Raw genomic sequence first — 17,733 nt, forward strand, 5'->3', positions numbered from 1 at the left:
ACTGTGATCTCAACTACTGCACTTGGTAATTAGAGCTGCTTAGAATTCCTAAATGATTGTCTATTTTAGTTTAATTTTTATAATCTGTTTTTTGAACTTGTATTTATTATGACATGTGTTGTTGACCTCTTGGCCAGGTCACCCTTGAATTTATCTGGTTAAAAAAAGATAGAATACATGGACAAAATGTTTCTGATATTGTTATTATATTGCTAAATAAATATATGTTTAGTTTTAGGACCAAATGATCTTGATCTCAGCCCGTCTTTCTGCAATACCGTCAGAGTCCACCAGAGGGCTGCAGCCCACACTTTAGGAGGCCCTGGCCTTTTATGTCAGAGAAGAAGGATCAAACCGCACCAGTCAGTAATGTCATGTAAAAGCTAGCCTGAATATGTATCACACATATAAGCAATTATGATTAATTATTCATGAGTTATTGTTCATTTCACATATACAAAACTTCATTAATCGTGGTGTCTCTTTCACCATTTATGTGTGTGGGGTTTGTCCAATTCAACTGTTGATATTCACAACATAAATTATTGTTGTGAATATATTCTAGTTCAACAATTCACCTAATCGTAACTAAATTTTAGATATATCAAACTGAAATGTTTTGAATGAACTACATCTGTAATGACCAGCTGTGGAATGTAAAAACGAACGTCCAGCAGGGCTCAACAAAAGCGTCATATGACGTCGCTCTGTAATGAAGTCATGTGATTGGTTACTCAGCTCACGTGGGCAAAATCTGAAAAAAACGAGCCAAAGACGAAGACACCTGTGTTGTTGTTTGTCGTAGTTAATTCGCTTACACTACAACAGTTTCTGTCGGAGGTTGACGGGAAACATTAAGTTTCTTTCTGCATAAACAGTCAACTTCGTACGCTCACTTCGTGAGAACACAGAGTGACCTGCTGCTCCAGAGTATGCTAGGATTCGTTTATAATAACAGGTGAGTGTGTGCGTGCTTGCTGTTAGCATGAGCTAATGCTATGGCAAGCGGTTTGAACGTTTAACCTCTCCACAGGATATTTACTACCGATAACTGCAACGTCATTGTTACTAGTCAAAACTACAGTTACATATATGCAATTAAAAGTCAGAATGGCGTCACTTTTGTCATTCATGTGTATGGGGTTTGCCATTATAGATATCCCTAATTCCAGTTTTCACAGTAATCACAATTCAAGTTCAAGATATATTTCATTATCCTCAATTGAGGATATCCACATTGTCCTTTCCTTTTTAGATATCTTGAATTGTTTCAAGTAGTCATAAAGTTGTAGATTTCTCAAACTTGAATTGTGACTTACTGAAACCGGAAGTTAGAGCTATCTACAACATACATGGGCAACTAAGGCCCTGGGGCCAGACACAGCCGCAAAACAATTTTATCATAGTCACAGGTTATGTCAAATGTTTTCCCCCCAAAAAAGCTTTAAATTGTGATATGGTGATGATACACGAAAGATAAAAACATAACTAGTAAAACACACCCAGGCTTTTATTTTGAAATAGTCTCAAGGAAAGGAAACGTCTCAATGGTTTGCATGTCAAATGTTGTATTTTTACTTTTAAAATGTTATGTTATGTACGTAAATGTTGTATATATACGTATGGGTTTACTATTTCTTTAAATACTTTGTGTGGTCCTTGACTTCATTTATGTCAGTGGCAAAAGTGACGTTATTCTGGTTGAAACTGAATTGCCAGAATCTGAAACTGTAGTTTTCACTAGTCAACATGAGGTTAAAGATATCTGTAATGGCATTTTAATGCAGGCTAACAAGTAAAGATTAACATGATGTGACACTTTTTGACCACTAGATTAAATACTTTATGAAAGACACAGTATAATCAATTTTAAAAAATCTGGAGATGTATCATCTCATAAAGGGCCCTTTGCACAGCGGCCATTTTGACAGTTTATAGCAGGAAAAATCACAGGTGAAAACAATAAAATTAATTAAAAATATCTGAGTTCAATTTAGCTTTCTCATTTTCAATGTGTTTGCTAGCTCTCTGATTTTCATGAACGAAACCTAGTCAAGTGCTTTTACCTGCTATAACATGACAAATGGCTGCTGTACTGAGCGCTAATTTAACGAATTTTAGAATATGTTTTGTAAACATTGCTATGTGGAAATAATAAGGTATCTTACCTTCTCTGCGCCCTGTCACATCAGGAGGGCGTAAGCAAAAGAGGAAAAGGTGTAAATATCTTTAACAGTAAAAGCAGTCATTCTTTAAAAACACAGATTGTTGAACAATTTTGAAAACAAATGTCAGATAAACATTTAATAAAACACTAAGGACAAATGGAGAATCATTTTGTAGTTAGTTGTAACAGAACAAAGATCATTTCAGATAAAGAAAGGCATTCTCTCAACTTGCCATCTTGTGTTAGTGTATCAGTTGCAGATGAAAACAGCAGGTGAAGTTTACTAACTGAAAGAAGGGATTTGCACGGGCAGAATTTTGCAGAATAGAATTGGAGACCTAAACCATACAATATTAAAACAGAAAGCTTGGTACTAACGTACACCACCACAATGAGCACAACCTTCCTCTACTGGCTCAGGATATTATAAGCATTATCCATCCATCTTTATCCGCTTTAACCTCCACATGAGGGTCGCCAATCCCATCTGACATAGGGCAAAAGGCGAGTACACTTTGGACAGGTCACCAGTCCATCACAGAGCCACATAGAGACAAACAGCAATCCACTCTCACACTTGCAGCCAATTTAGTGTCCAAGCATTATATAATCATGAAACTTTGAAATTTCGGACTTGCCAAGCAACACAGCTTCGTAACTCACCTCTCTTCATCCATTTTCTTCTTCATCATGTCTCTCCTCCAAGCCGGCATGGATGCCAGGCGTGCTGTCTCCTCATCTGCCTGTAGACAGACATACAGACAGACGGAGGGAAATAGATAGGAGCCCATACCAGTTGGTAAAGCGTTGTAACAGTCGCAGCAGGGACGAGATTAGCTGTCTTTGAAATACTAATTATCATGATGTTTGATGAGCATAGTGAAAAAAAACCAGAGGACATAAACATGCTAAATATCTAGCCAGCATCAGCTTCACATTAATTGCCTCATGCAGTCGTAGCCAAGGTCACAGGTTTACAGTCTAAATTAAAATAATAACATGTAAGCAAAATTATAAAACATGATCTAAGTGATGTTCAGTGTAATACTCTATTCAAGTTTTTGAATACTTACATTATTTGTGTTGACGTTGTTTTTGAATACAGACAATTGGAAAGTTGTTGAATTAAATCTGCTTGTGTCACAGGATTTTTGTTATGTTTGTCACTGATTTTACAAGGTAAGGGTTTATATTGTGTGTGGGGTTATTATAATTGCAGTCAAACAAAAGGAAGGATTGAGGTTTTTCAGTGCTTGCAGTTTGACATAAGGCCTCTGTAAATGTTGGAGAGGTGAGGAAAGCACCTGCACCTGGTTCACCTTTTATTGTGAACCACATATACATTCTCAAATGTCACATTTCTGTCGAACAGCTTTTATGGCAGACCTAAACTGTGTAAACTGATGTATGTACTTACACCAACAAACGGCTCACAATAGGTCGGCACTCTTCTCCCATGTCTTTGAGATAAAATGAAGCCTTTTTAAATGGACAGGACATTGTTTTACAGGACGTTCTCTCAAAGCGTGCTCTCATATAGTAACTGGATCCTTTACTCTCTTTCAGGCTGTAATTGGATGTGGAGCAGCCAGAGGGCAGCCTTCTTGGATATCCCATCTTCACCTGACAAGATACATTACTCTTTTCATTCCTTTTACTGAAGCATTTCACTTGCCCTGGCAAACATGAATCCAGGTAAGATTATCTACACTGTGAATGTTTAATGATTCCCCTGGGAATTACAGAAGAAAAATATCCAAACACAAATTTGTGTGCGAATTTCCCTGAATTGTTTATTATTAATTAACCAACACGTCAATAAGTGCATTTACTATTTATCCTTAAGTGATATTAAACGTGTTCATAGTCGCAGGTTACTTGTTGCCTTTAAATCCTTTATAGGTCAATGACATGGTGGCACCTACTCATCAGTGATATTTAAGATATGCATTTAAACCAGTGTTGACAAGAGTCACAATGCCTGTCTAACCAGTGACATATTGAACTTTCTGCTTTTACAATGTCACTATACTGTTCATTTAACTTAACATTTATCAAGTCAAAGTCCAATCAATTCAGTTTTATTTATATAGTCCAAATTCACAAATCACAGTTTGCTTAACTGTCTTTTTTTACAATGTGTACACGTACATTACTAACACGTATCGGATAACCCAGTATTAAAAACCTCAATCCACACAACTGTCCAGAGCAGGGAACTGCATTACTGAAATGGACTCTACAAGAATCAAAACTGAAACCTCTTTTATCATAAGTGAACATGTTTGTGAATTACTGTTGAATATAAATGATGCGAGTATGGACCAGATCTTTTTCATGCCCTAGGAAATGTCAAACTTTAGTCACTTATATTGTACGTATTGTGTTGGAGTGGGCAGGAAAATACAATATCATAGTGAATTTGACAGTGTATCATTTGTGTAAATGTTTATGATGCTCAAAATTTAGTAGTATGTCGATGATGCATGACTTACAGAGTATACAGTCCACTGTCAACTCAACTCGTACTCTTTAGTGTGCTGGTTACATTAAACAAAACTGACACAAATAGTACATAAACACAAATCTGTCCGTCTATCTCTCTCTCTTTATAGCTGTGAGTTGATCAAGATTCACTGTAACCTCCTTATGGCTCATGTAAGCCTGGTGCTAAGAGGGTTATTTGAAGGTAATCTTGCTGCAGCAGAGGCTGCACTATGGGGACAGTGAGGTTCTTGACGGCTACAAGTGTTGCAGTGGAGGATTACTCATGAAAGAGCTTGGTGTTGTGGCTCTTTCACTGGTACATGAGGCGATTAGTCAGGTTTTGTCTATGGAAGAAAAATTGTGTTCAAATATTAGACTGATGGCCACTCAGATATTCAGCAAATGCAGAACAGTGTAGGGGAAGAACTACTGATTGCTATCTCCACAAAAATATCAAGCTTTATTTCTAAAAGTGATGTAGAAATCCAATAATAAAATGACACAAATTAAATTAATGGAAGGTTTGAGCAAAACACTCAAAGACCACAATTATAAACGGACAACACACTGTTAATATGTTTTAAATCAGATTTGTCAGGTGATCTGTTCCATTTTTTCCATTTTTCCATTAAATGTAGTTTTCAAGTTCTGAATTAGTTATTCACTTTGTAGTTAATGTAACCGGGTTTTGCATTTACCACATTGAAGACTTGAATACACAGGCCATTTATGAACCCCTTAGTAACTCATGACTTAGTTTTGAGTCTTGCAACAAAGTGCACTTTAAAATAATTATGTTTAGAAAAATGATGTTTTTCAGCTGCCACTGTTTCATCTCTAGCACCTGCCTATTTGGAGGCAGGTGAAACGGTGGCAGCTAAAGAAAACTTAATTTGCCTTCCAATCCTTTGCCTTACTGAGATGATGGTAGCATGAAACGCAATGTAAGATTTTTGAAAAATCCAAACCAAGTTTGCAGTATCACTGGTTATATCCCTCATAACAAAGACAGTATGAATAATACACAATACTCTTTTATGGCAAATCTCTTGCTTTAAAAACTCATTCTCCTTGAAGCAGTGTACCATGGCAATTGATCATCATAGTTTCGATAAGTAACTTGGTTCATCACAAATCAAAACTAATTGAAATGGTTGGTGCAAATCTGTCTCCTGGCATCACTTGCTATCTTTTCATACAATAATGTACATGTATGCATATGATAAAGGCAGCACAACTAAGTGGATGCTCTTTGCGTTGCTGCACTTAAGTCCCTCATGTGCTCTACATGTAACACACCAGATTAGTTTCCTTTCTCAGCATAATCCACAGCGCAGATCAGTTTTCCTGGTCCTGCTTTCCTCTCTTTGTTCAGGTGAACTAGGCTTTTAGTAAACCCTGAATTCATAGCTGTTAGATATCGAAAAGTTCAGCTTCCTTTTCTTTCCAAAAAGCAAAGCTTCTGTCAATGTATCTGATTATTTCCTCATTGCTAAACTCTTTTAGCTCATAGATAACTTTAATTGAGTCTTCATTAGGTTCATCTCTTAGAGGTGGTTTATCAACAGGAGGTTCCTCTATGACTTCAACAGTAGCAGTTGGAATATTTTTAACTGGGTCTAGTTCTGCGCTTTCTATTGTGTCCTGCGTTGTCTCAGGTTTAGCTGTTGCCTCAGAGTGTTGTACAGTTTTAGTTGTTGCGCTCTGCATATGGTCCTGCTTTGAATTATTCCCATTAGAAACCACAGTAACATTTGAAATGCCTTTATCAGATTCACTCTCCTGGGCTGCAGCAGGTGGTGATGAGGAACCATCTGATGGTGAGGTTGGTAAGGACGTTTGCATAGGAGGAGTTGACATTGGATGTGAGGGTGCAGGATGTGTTGGGGGTGGAGGGGGTGGAGGGTGTGAAGGTGGTGGAGGGAGAGACTCCTGCATTGGCATAATTGACATATCAGGAGACATGCCGTGTAGTGAAGCTGTCATTACACCTCCCCCCACATCAGAGTCACCAAAATACTTGAGCTTTATGTCTTCAAAACCATCCACCCAGTCCCGCTTCCCTCTCTCAATTTCCTCCATGACCTCTTTGTGGAACTGCCTTATCAGCTCCCATTTATGGCTACCAAGACGGTCAAACATCTCGTAGCACAAGAGGTGGCGAAATTTGCGCTCATTGCGAGACATGTTCATTTCCAGCAACTGGAAGTATCCAAGCATAAAAAGGTCGAGGGTTAGGCCCTCATAGCTCACAGGTGAACCATTGATGTGTGGCAAGAAGTGTTCTGGCCAGTAGATCATCTGGGCACGGCTCAGCCTACGGATCTGGCGTGTGGGCACTTGACTCATAATTGTCCTCCAGTGGCCGATCAGATTTCCAACTACCTGCTTTGACTTCATGAAAAGCAGGAGCTTGTCGTCTTCACTCTGTATCTCCCCACCAATTTGTGCACTAAACTGATTGTAGTCCTCCAAGCCCACATCTAAATGATTCCCTCTCCTGCCTGCATATTTAGTCCGATAAGACTCAGAGATGGTGTACTTCCTCCAGTGTTCAAGGAACAGGAAAACAATTCTCTCTTTCCTCATTTCGATGCATTCTTGAACATAACTTACATCTGTCTGCACCTCCAAGCTTCTTGTAAGTTGATCATCATTTAAAATTGGATCTGCAGACAGAACGTGATTAAACTGCTCAATGTTAGTCGGAGCCATTATCTCATGGGGTGCATATGTCGGAGGAGCATGAGATGCAACGATGAGTGGTTCTTCAATTACTGGTGAGACTGATTCTTCTACTGTAGGTAAAATTCCATTTGTATTGCATTCAAGGACTGTTGCAGATGAACAAGGGACAGTGTCCTGAATTGTCTCTGGAGTTTTACTCGACTCACTTACCACAGGGAGTGACCTCTTGCGTTTGTATACTCTATTTGCTGTGTCTGCAGATTGTGACTGATTCTGAATTTCATAATTGGCCTTGAGGTTCTTCACTGAGACTCCACACTGCTTTATTTCCTTCTCCACTTCCTCTCTTGTTGAGAAGGACTGAGAGCGTCCCATAACTCCAGTGGCAGCTGATCCTGCTATTTCAGACTGTCCTGTGCTCAAATTCCTTTCCTCTTGCTGAGAATGTCCTGCGTATACAAGGTCCAAGATATCGATCTCTTTCCCCCCCAAGGTAGCAAGAAGAATGGCCATATTCTTAAGTAGTGTAGAAATCTTACTACACCAGGCTGGAAGGTCCTCAGCTTGACCATGCACTTGCTTTGGATTAACTGAGAAGTGTCCTTGATTGAGGGCTGCAGAAACCGGTAGGAGTTGGCGAAGCTGACGCTCTAAATCTTCCAGCTCCTTTTCAACTTCTGAGACCTTATGCATGACCTGTAGGTTCTCAATTTGCTTCTCAATACGGTTTAGGTCATCCTCTGTCATCAGTTCCCCAAATGGGCCCAAAATGGCATTGTGGATGTGGGAGTAATGCCATTCCTGAGGTTGGTAGTGCCCACTAGCCGCAAACTAAATCAGAGGAGACCAAGAGACCAGAAGACAAGAAAAAGGGGAAGAAGGAGGGATTCCTTCAGCTCGAAGTTCCTCGGGTAAATACACACTTCAGCGCAAGTCCATCCTGACACACAGGCTTTACATGGATTTAGTGGTGCAATGGCACTGCCTTGGTAAAAGCTTTACATGGACTTTAGTTCTAATGGGAAACTTTTAGTTATACCAATGGTGATAAACACAACTTTGCTCTGTTGTACATGCTTACAGAATGTCTACTTTTGTATCATTAAGGATTTGGAACTCAGACCTGTATTTGCTCAGTCCCTCTTTACAGCTTCTCCCCTCCCCCATTTTAAAAGTGAGTTCCTTTTCCAAACACAGAGACTGGCATCCAGCAGTTGACATTTTCACCCTGCTGCATGTTCTGTCTGCAACCCAAATATGATGTAACACTGCTGTGTGCATCACTGTTGGATACTGACATCAGTTCTGCAGACAGACTTCAGTCCACACCCAAAAGTGGCAGGAAAAGGACTGTCACTAAAGGTGTAACAGAGTTAAAACTGTGTGAAAATGGTGTTACTCTTTAACAGGTCACAATCTGTTAAATAAACACAAATACATGTAATGCGCATGTTTTGTTACTTTCAGAGTGCTGTACAAATATAGCTAGCAATATCAATTATTTTTTGTATTATTGTTATTATTGGTTAACCTGTAGTGTGAATGGGCCCGGCATCACACCACTGAATCAGCATGTAACAACTTGAAGCCGCAAAAGTCCATCAATCACCAGCCCACACTGAATTTGTTTGTCAAGTGTGTTGTGTGTGATGCTGTGATGGGCACTGTAGCCAAGTGTTCAGATCACTGCACTCCAGACGTCTGTCTTTATTAACAAATAATATTTATATGAGAAGATGGCATGCAAAAACACAACATTCTAAAATGGTGAGCACATTTGTAGCTAGCTAATCTTTCTTGCAATTATAAAGTTATCTTTCTATTTAAAGGGAGAAATGTTTAAATAAGATACTTAATGCTCAAGTTAGTTTGATACTTTTTAGACATTTTAATGACAAACATCAACTATAGGAGAGTGGAGATATTTATCTATCTACTCATTTATTTAAGTTGGTCACAGTCTCCTTCCTGTCTAACTTAAAACTGAGAAATGTTCAGTTTAGAGTAAGAATTACTTATATATACCTTGTCTCAATTCACCACACACTGCAGTAACCGATCAAGAGCGAAAGTGAGAGATTCCAAATAATCATATTTATAAATAAAATTCAGGATGGCGCCTGAAACCTTAATATCAATGGCACTCATTTTTATGTATGAGGATAACTAAAGTGAAGGTAAGACTCTAACTGTGGCTCATTCTTTGTCATATGACATGTCATGCATTCATAGGTGCCAAATGAACTTTGACTAACAATTTAAAAACAAGACAATAAATGCAAATCATGCATGAATATAAAACACAATCTTGTTAAAATTCACACTCAAATTCAAACGACATGTACATCCAGAAATTCAGCTATCCCCATTGTGCTGGCAATTATTTGAGTTGACATCAAGATCGAGATCATTTTGAATTTGCCACAGTGCCACAAATGGGGATAGCTAAGGTGAGAGACAAAGCTTCTGGACCTTGTTATACACAGCCTTGCAACACTGTGCTTACCTTGCGTTTATGGTCTTCCTCCTCTTGCATCTTGACCTGAAGCTTACGCACCATCACCTGCCTCTTCCACTCAGGTATTGCTTTTCCCTGTTCATCGTGAGTGGGCACTAGTGCCTCCACGTCTGCGAGGCTTGCCTTCCGTCCTGAGTCTGCTCCTGTCTTGCCACTGCCACCGTTTCCGTTGATCACAGAGTTAGAGGGCAGCCGCTCATAGCTCGTGGAGGTTGATATGATTTTGGTACTTCCAGAGCCAGTGGGACTGGGGCTGGGACTTGGGTTGCTGGGACTTGGGGTGCTGGGCGGGGAGATGACGGGTGGACTGGATGGTGGAGGAGACGATGGCTTGGCAGGTGGGCTGGATGTGCGGGTCTCTGGTGGAGATGTAGTTTCTCCCTACAGAAAAGTGAAAGTGAAAAACTCCTAATTATGGATTGATTTTTCAATAGTCAACCTTAGATTAGTATAGTAGGAAATACCACCCATTCTTTGGGAAATGTATTCAAGGTAAAGTCTGTACATTACCATCTTAAACTACTATCTCAAGAGATGTGAACTTTCTTCATAGCCTCCTTCACTTAGCTCAAGCTTAGGTCCACATGATGTGTGACTACACTTACTTTTAGTAACTGAGATCATGGAAGGCTTTTTTTTTTTAGCACTGAGCCTCAAGGGACCAATGAATGACAACCATATACAGGTGTCTACCATTAGGAGCAGCAAAGGGCTGTTTTCAGACAGTGTTTTTCTTAAAGAAGAAAAAAAGAAAAAGGAAATCTAGTATAACTTGTCTTATAATGTAGAAAGAGTGACCAATTTTTCATTCATCAGTGACCCTCAGATAAAAATATCATCAGTAATGAAAAAAGACTGTAGACGAAGACCTACATTGTTGCCTGTGGGTCCACTGCTGGAATAGACTGTGGTGTAGCCTTTACTGTGGGATGTGGGCTTGAGGCTCTTTCCTGCTTTGATCTCTGCCAGCAGCTCTGAGTTGTCACCAGTGGGGGACATCATGTTGAAAGATTTTGCACCTGCAGACAAAAGCAGGTGCAGAAAAGTGAAACCAAGTATGAAGAAAGAAGAAATAAATGGGGAGAAAAGGAGAGAGACAGACACACACACACACACACACACACACACAGTGAAGAAGAGGGAGTGATGGAGGGGTTGGGTGGCATTTCAGTGTTAAATATTTCATGCGACCAGGCAGGTAACAATGCTGATGCAGAGCAGGTTGGACAGTGAAGGGAGGTCATTACGGTGTACTCAGCCAGGCTTTCATGGATGTTTTCTCTTTTGTTTTTTTGATTTGTTTACTTTGGGAAAGGCTCCCACTCTGGTTTCATTTTTATTCCCTCAAAAGTTCTTCTAGCTATGGAACTGAAATGGGTTCAGTTCAAAGATATTGTTAATAAAACAAATTCTGCAATCAAAATTATTTCATGGCAGTGAATCCAAAGATAGCAGGCACACAATCTCTTTCAGTAGAAAATGTATACAATTTACATGGATTTGTTTACACGAATTCCAATCTGCCAATAGTGAACGATGTACCAACACAAAACTGATTATAACCTCGATTGGTAATGCTACTAATACTACAAAGCTTTTTCACAGCGTATTCACAGGAAAGACTAAATTAATGAAAATTGAAATGTTAATTAGAAAAAGTAGTGTTTAGACTACATTGTAATACAGCTTACACTCTGATTTATGGTAAAAGTTTTTTTTCTGGTGACAGGATGACAAACCTTTTAGTGAATACATGTACCAAATGATATTATTATACACTGTCATATTTGAGATGTACACTCAGAGACTGAGTGGGAAATATGCGAGGATCAAACATAATAATGTAATCTATAACTAACCATTATAGCTGTTACACATTCATTTTACAACTGCAACAAAAATGTACAATGATCTCACCTGTTTTAGCGAGTCTGAACCCCCCCTGAACTGAATATACTCAGTTCTTTATTGAGCTCTCATCTTCTATAAGTCCTTGCATAAATATTCTTCCCTGTTGAGATGACCTCAATCGGGTTTCGCCGGACATAGAGTTTTCTAGCCTGCCGCCGCTTCTCACGTTCACTTGCTCTCCCTTTTCTCTCAGCTTTCTACCAAAGTCCCATCATCACAGTTGCGGTAAATCTAAGGGAATCACCGGTAACTGGAAGTGACAGCAAGCCAATGGCAAGCCGGCCAGGAATTAACACACATGCGCACGCATGGATGCATTTGGTCAGCTGCATGAGCATGTGCGCGCACACACTCACACAGAGTTAGTCTTCAATCCCCGGCTTGTTAGTCGACCCTTCTGTATTATTCTTCACCACAATAAACCCGACACACAGTTCACTCGTAAGTGCACCGTCAAACAACTCGCATTTATTAGATTATAGAGGAAAGAGGTGTGATGATCCAGTGTAAAACTGTAAATGGTATACAGTGTGCGCACTAAAATTGAAGCCTGCAAAAGACAGCTTTTGAACCCTGACACACTTTTATGACACATGACACTTCCTTATACTGCATGTGCATTTCCAGATTCAGTGAGTTCAATTAAAACATTTTTTTTTGCTTAACATTCAATAAAAAAAATACTGTCAATAAAATGAGCTTACCGAACAGCTGATTATTCAGTTAGATGTGTCTGATTGCCTGCAAAATTATTGTGGACTGAATTTGCGTTTGACTTCATTGTCATATTTGTCTGCTGTTAGTCGGTGCGTGTCTGCTCGTGAAATTCTGTTTAGGGTAAGCGTGTGGACTCAGCAGGTTTGCAAGAGCAAGTATAAAGGAGGGTGGAGCTGTAACAGGTGGAGAACATTTGTACATTAAGTAGCCTCTTGTGATGAACATGACCACACACACACACAAGCAGAACATTTCTGCTTACAGTAGCTCTTCCTTTATATTGCATCTCGTAACAGCTGTGGTGCCACAAAACAACTGTGTCCCTCTATCTAGGCAGGCTTCCTTCTTCACTATAAAGCATCCACCTAGTGTGTCGCCATTGTGTCAGTAATTTTCTGAACTGTAAAGTCATTGTGAGCTCTCAGTTGTGTCGGTGGTTCTTAATTTTAGAACCACCTTCCTGCCCATTTATTACCTAGTTAATGCTATAGAGCAAATCATATAATTAGAGAGCATTCACAGTGCTTACAGCACTAAGATAAAGACGAGTCCTCCTGTGCAATGTAATCTGTGCAATCCTCTTCTGTGTGATCAATAGAAAAGACAGAAGAGCTGCTGTTACGACCATTTACAATGTCGTAACAGCATTTTCACTCAGCCACCTGTTTGCTGCCGTTGTGAGCATCATTAATTAATCTCAAATGATCAGACATGTTGGTGGTTTTCAGTTTTACAGCCACCTTACAGCCTGTTTGTTGCCAGATTACCAGTGTAGCTCAAATCATGTCGTTAGTGAGCATACACTGCTCTTAAAGTGTTTTACTGCTGTCCTGCTAATGGGCAGCAGGTGGAGCATAAATAGATGAGACAGTGGGATATTTACCACACAAAGCCTAATGGTAAAAGTAAAAGGGTCCCTAAATGTAGAATAAACAGCTTAATTAATGTTACTGTTTATGACTCGGCTAAAATGACTGTATTCATAATTTGTGACTTTGTCATGACCAGTATTTCTGATACATGTGTATTTTTTTGTAATTTCTTTGTATTTTATTGAGATGACAAAATGCATTCATATTTTGTATCAAAATGGTTTGATGTTCTAGACTTTGAATTTGTGTATGCTCTCAATCCTTGTGCTATGGTGTGTACAGCTTGACTGGGTCATGAGAATTGGCTTCCAAGTATTTATTGTTTTGGATGGTACTAGGATGTTACATTTAAATATGACCTGATTTTTTTTTTGTTCTGGTTCTGTACTTTGATGAAACACACCATCAGTGTAGTCCAATCACCCATTTGGATTGTTTGCTGATTCATTGTGGGCTTCATCTGTTACTGAACACCAAGAAAGTAATTACAGATACTTAAGGAACAGTTCCTTGAATGAGTATTTTTAGTTTAAAAAAAGAGAGTTTATTTCGATACATGCATGGCTGCTGTATTTTGTAGTTTATTTTGATACATTTATTAGTTGGATATTTGGTATTTTATTTTAAAATACATTTACATAGATGTATTTTGCCCAGGCCTGGTCATAGGTAATTATGGTGGTGTTCACATGTTGACTAATGGGTAATGCAGCTGTATCCTGTAGGTTTCATTCTTTTGTTTCTTGCCATGTTTGCACAGTTCTCTTTACTTTGAGCAAATTGCTTTTTCTCCTTAAGAATTAAAACACACCACCTCTTGTGAAATAGATTTGTTTGGTCCTTGGTCACTGTCAAGTATGACAATATTACACAGGTCTTACACAACTCTGATTTAATAATCGTAACTGTTAACTAGTGTGTGTGTTACAAGTAACTAAGTAAAACTGATTTTGTCTGTACTTACACTTCACCTCTTTTAGTGCTCCATCTGCTTTAGAGGCAGAGTAATCTCCACCTTGTTGAAGCAGCAATGAAGACATACCATGGCATGCAAAAAGAAGAATGATGAAAACAAACAAAAAAGACAGCGACACAGGTGAGAACGCATGAACAGAAAAAGAACAGACAAACTGCTCAAATAGAAATGCTAAATAGGTTACATTTTGTGTGTATTTAGGTCAAATTGCCACACTTACCTCAATTTTATTTACTATAAATTATAAAATATTGGATTTTTTTTTATTTAGATTTAGGATAACGCAAAATATTAAGTGCAAATATCTGTAACTAAAACAGCTAATCCACTGTTCACAACAACATCCAGCGCAACGGGGCACTTAAGGAAATGGCTGAACACTAAACCAGTTCTCAGGGTAATCGTAACCCAACATCATTAATTTATAATCTGTTATTTAGGATGCTAGGGTTAGGCTCTACTCATCTACACCATGTGGGATTACATGTGCGCATAATAATTATAAGAATAAGAAAAATCAAGTGTGTAATTCATCAGAGAAAATATGCATTTATTTATACACTGAACAGGTGCGACTAGTGCCAGAAAAAGTAGGAAATGAAGAAGAAAAAAAATTGGGAATGGTCAAGTAGGAGTAAAAGTTAAAGGGACACTCACTTCCAGACGAGGAAGACTGACGTCGCTGGTTGGTGGAGGTAGTACCCACGTTATTCCGGGTGGCTGGTGTCTCTGGGGGAAGTGGAGGAGGAGGAGGGGGCATTGGCGTTGGGTTGCTTGGTGGAAGAGGAGGTGGAGGTGGTGGAGTTGGAGGTGGGCCCGACTCCTCTGTGGTGCCGTTCTCTGAGCTGTGGGTGGGGCTATCGTTTGGTTCCTCCAATAACATCGAGCCCTGGAAGAGGGGAAATGACAAAGTAGAATTATACCCACTAATTAACCTGTTGTCATCCATGTAAGGTTTCTCCGAGCAACCCCATTGTTGTATCACTCTGACAGCCAGTATCACTGATAAAAGGCAAGAGACTTTTCATTAGCCAGCATTGATATTCTTAAGGATCCAGTGTGTAACATCCAATATTAATGCTGCAGATTGTATCAAACAGAGGAGTCATTCGCTCACCCCTTCCTTTTTGAAGTGTGTCGGGAAACAACAGAAAGGATGTTTGCTCATCTCAGTTTTCATCTCCAACACGAAAAATGCAGCGCACTCTGCCTTGTTTGTCAGTTTGGACTTCTTATAGAAATGTGGTGGTCATCATAAAACAAGGCCTTCGTCCAAAGAACATTCAGTGCTTAATAAATGTATTAGATCGCCACCCAAAGCCACACCTGCCCTAAATTAACAGCATTGGTAATTATCAAAGTCGTATTTTTTATGTTTCTGCAATGGTTAAATGTGTGAACGAATATTTGTATTAGTGGCTGAATGATTAATTTCTGTCAGAGAAGCACAAATGTGGGCATAAAAAGGTGAATTCAGTTTCAAATCAATAACAATAATACTTTTAGATTTAAACAAGTTTTTGAAAGATTTATACAATATTTATGTTATTAAATATATTATCCTTTTTTTATGACAGGTGGTCTAATACATTTTTTAAGCACTATATAAAGGGTTATGACAACCAAATAATTGTGTATTGAATATCTGCTCATAATCCCTTCCAAATACTACAAAGTGGGCCCTTAAAAAAATAAATAAAGAGAAGCCAGTTTTTCAGATATTATATGTATTTATTTAAAACCTTTAATTATTAAATCAACATTGGCCATTACATTGATAAATATGTTTTCCCTGCTTGTAATGAAGCTCCTGCTGGGCTAAGCCAGCTTTAAATTCTTGCACACAGGCCATTGACAGTGACAGATGTTGACTCCTTCCGTCTTTAATCAACCCATAAAAAGATAATATCCTGTTGCTTATAACATTGTTAAAATGACCTAATCTCCCAGGGGAAAATTCGAGTGAAAACCACGAGTAGACGACATCTGTCACTGCAAGTGATAGTGCTTTAACCCCCCCACTCCTGAACTCCCCCAAGCATGCACGCGTTTGACACGCTCTGAAAGCGTGCCGTATCTCTGCTGGATGCAAGTTAATAGGCCATGACATTTAACTCAACCCCACCCCTCCTGTATTCTTCAGACGCGTGCTCATCATTGTTGCCCACTTTACTATTCATACCCCCAAGAGAGTTGTGTGTGTGTGTGTGTGTGGGGGGGGGGTGCTTGTCCAGATGGGTCTTGGCAGCACGTGCCGTTGCTTCTGTCGATTAGTCTGTCCATCTGGTAGGCCTCTGAGACCAGGAGGCCCCCACTGAGGACATAATTGGCTAAATGTGGATTATACTCCGTATCACCCAGAACACTCCACCTCTGATACCCATGAGATTATAATCCCCTGGGACACAGATGGGAATCCAACAGACTCTTTTTATTCAGCTGCCTGTGAAGGTATGTTGCAGTAACCAGAGGTTTTAACCTAAAATCTTGTTACAGTCTTGTACAAATGTATTTTCAATAGAAATCTCAGTGTTTAGCATCTGAGGTCATCTGTAACCAGTCACATCCAAAAAAAGATTTTTTTTAAACCATAAGGATTGATATTTATACTGGGCAATGATCAGTGCTCTATTAAGTTTCAGTGCCTTTCATTGTGCTGCACAAAAATGAGAATTTATCGAATGTAGCAGGAATATAGTGTGTGCTGCATTGGTGACTTGCTGCAACACTTTCAAGTTTGTTCCATTATAGGTTCTTGGAAAATTTGCACAATGGGTGGAGGGTCAGGAGGCAATGGAAATGAGGGGGCAGTTTGCATCAGGTGGCTCACAAAAGCTCAAGAGGACATGAGATTGTGTAACAAGCAGCATGATGCACAGGCAAATGGTGCCTTCAAGGTTGTAACCCAATGCCAACATGCCATCTTCTGGCCTAACCTTATCCTAAAAGAACCATAAGGTAGCAGAGAGGAGAGTACATTGTCATCTGCTTAGATAAAGATGGAAATTCGATTTTGCTTCTAATACAAGGTAATAAGTCAACATGTATCCATATATGATCTACGTGATGTTTGTTGACATAACAAAGATCTGTCTGACCTCCTCATTGGGCGCCATTCCTTTGCTCCCACGCCGCTCGTTGGTGTCGCTGCCCAGGGTCTTGTAGTAGTCTCCAGTACTGGGCTGCTTGCAGAAGCTCCTCGATTTCCTGTTTGAATCCACGCGCCGCAACTTCTCGTGGCTTTCTCCAGTAGTGAGCTGAAGACACAATCATTTTTAAAAGTTCTGAGTGTGAACTTATTAGTTTACATCTGCATACAGCTCAGGTTTTTACATTTTGATCAGATATCCCTGGAATTTTAAATTCATCAGAAGCAGGGATTTGTGAGAGAGTTTTC

The 17,733-nt window shown here is 39.3% G+C and overlaps 2 protein-coding genes across 2 annotated transcripts in view; both read right to left on the minus strand.

The window, feature by feature from the left end:
• Positions 1 to 17,733, minus strand: part of espn (espin) — a gene marked incomplete at both ends in the record, with an annotated part of 35,769 nt that overhangs the window by 624 nt on the left and 17,412 nt on the right. Inside the window, 6 exons of the mRNA XM_083894588.1 lie at positions 2,831 to 2,910; positions 9,849 to 10,241; positions 10,734 to 10,879; positions 14,325 to 14,375; positions 14,994 to 15,225; positions 17,435 to 17,593. Of these exons, the coding sequence (XP_083750714.1) occupies positions 2,831 to 2,910; positions 9,849 to 10,241; positions 10,734 to 10,879; positions 14,325 to 14,375; positions 14,994 to 15,225; positions 17,435 to 17,593 (1,061 nt within the window). The remainder of the gene's footprint in view (positions 1 to 2,830; positions 2,911 to 9,848; positions 10,242 to 10,733; positions 10,880 to 14,324; positions 14,376 to 14,993; positions 15,226 to 17,434; positions 17,594 to 17,733) is intronic.
• On the minus strand, positions 6,429 to 7,369 carry LOC310931707 (espin-like protein; the record flags this gene model as incomplete). The annotated part of the gene is made up of 2 exons (XM_083894938.1): positions 6,429 to 6,586; positions 6,667 to 7,369. The coding sequence occupies 2 exons, from the start codon at positions 7,367 to 7,369 to the stop codon at positions 6,429 to 6,431; spliced, it is 861 nt and encodes a 286-aa protein (XP_083751064.1).

This window comes from Microchirus variegatus (assembly GCF_963457635.1).
Source record: "Microchirus variegatus genome assembly, chromosome: 9".
NCBI classification, from domain to species: Eukaryota; Metazoa; Chordata; class Actinopteri; order Pleuronectiformes; family Soleidae; genus Microchirus; species Microchirus variegatus.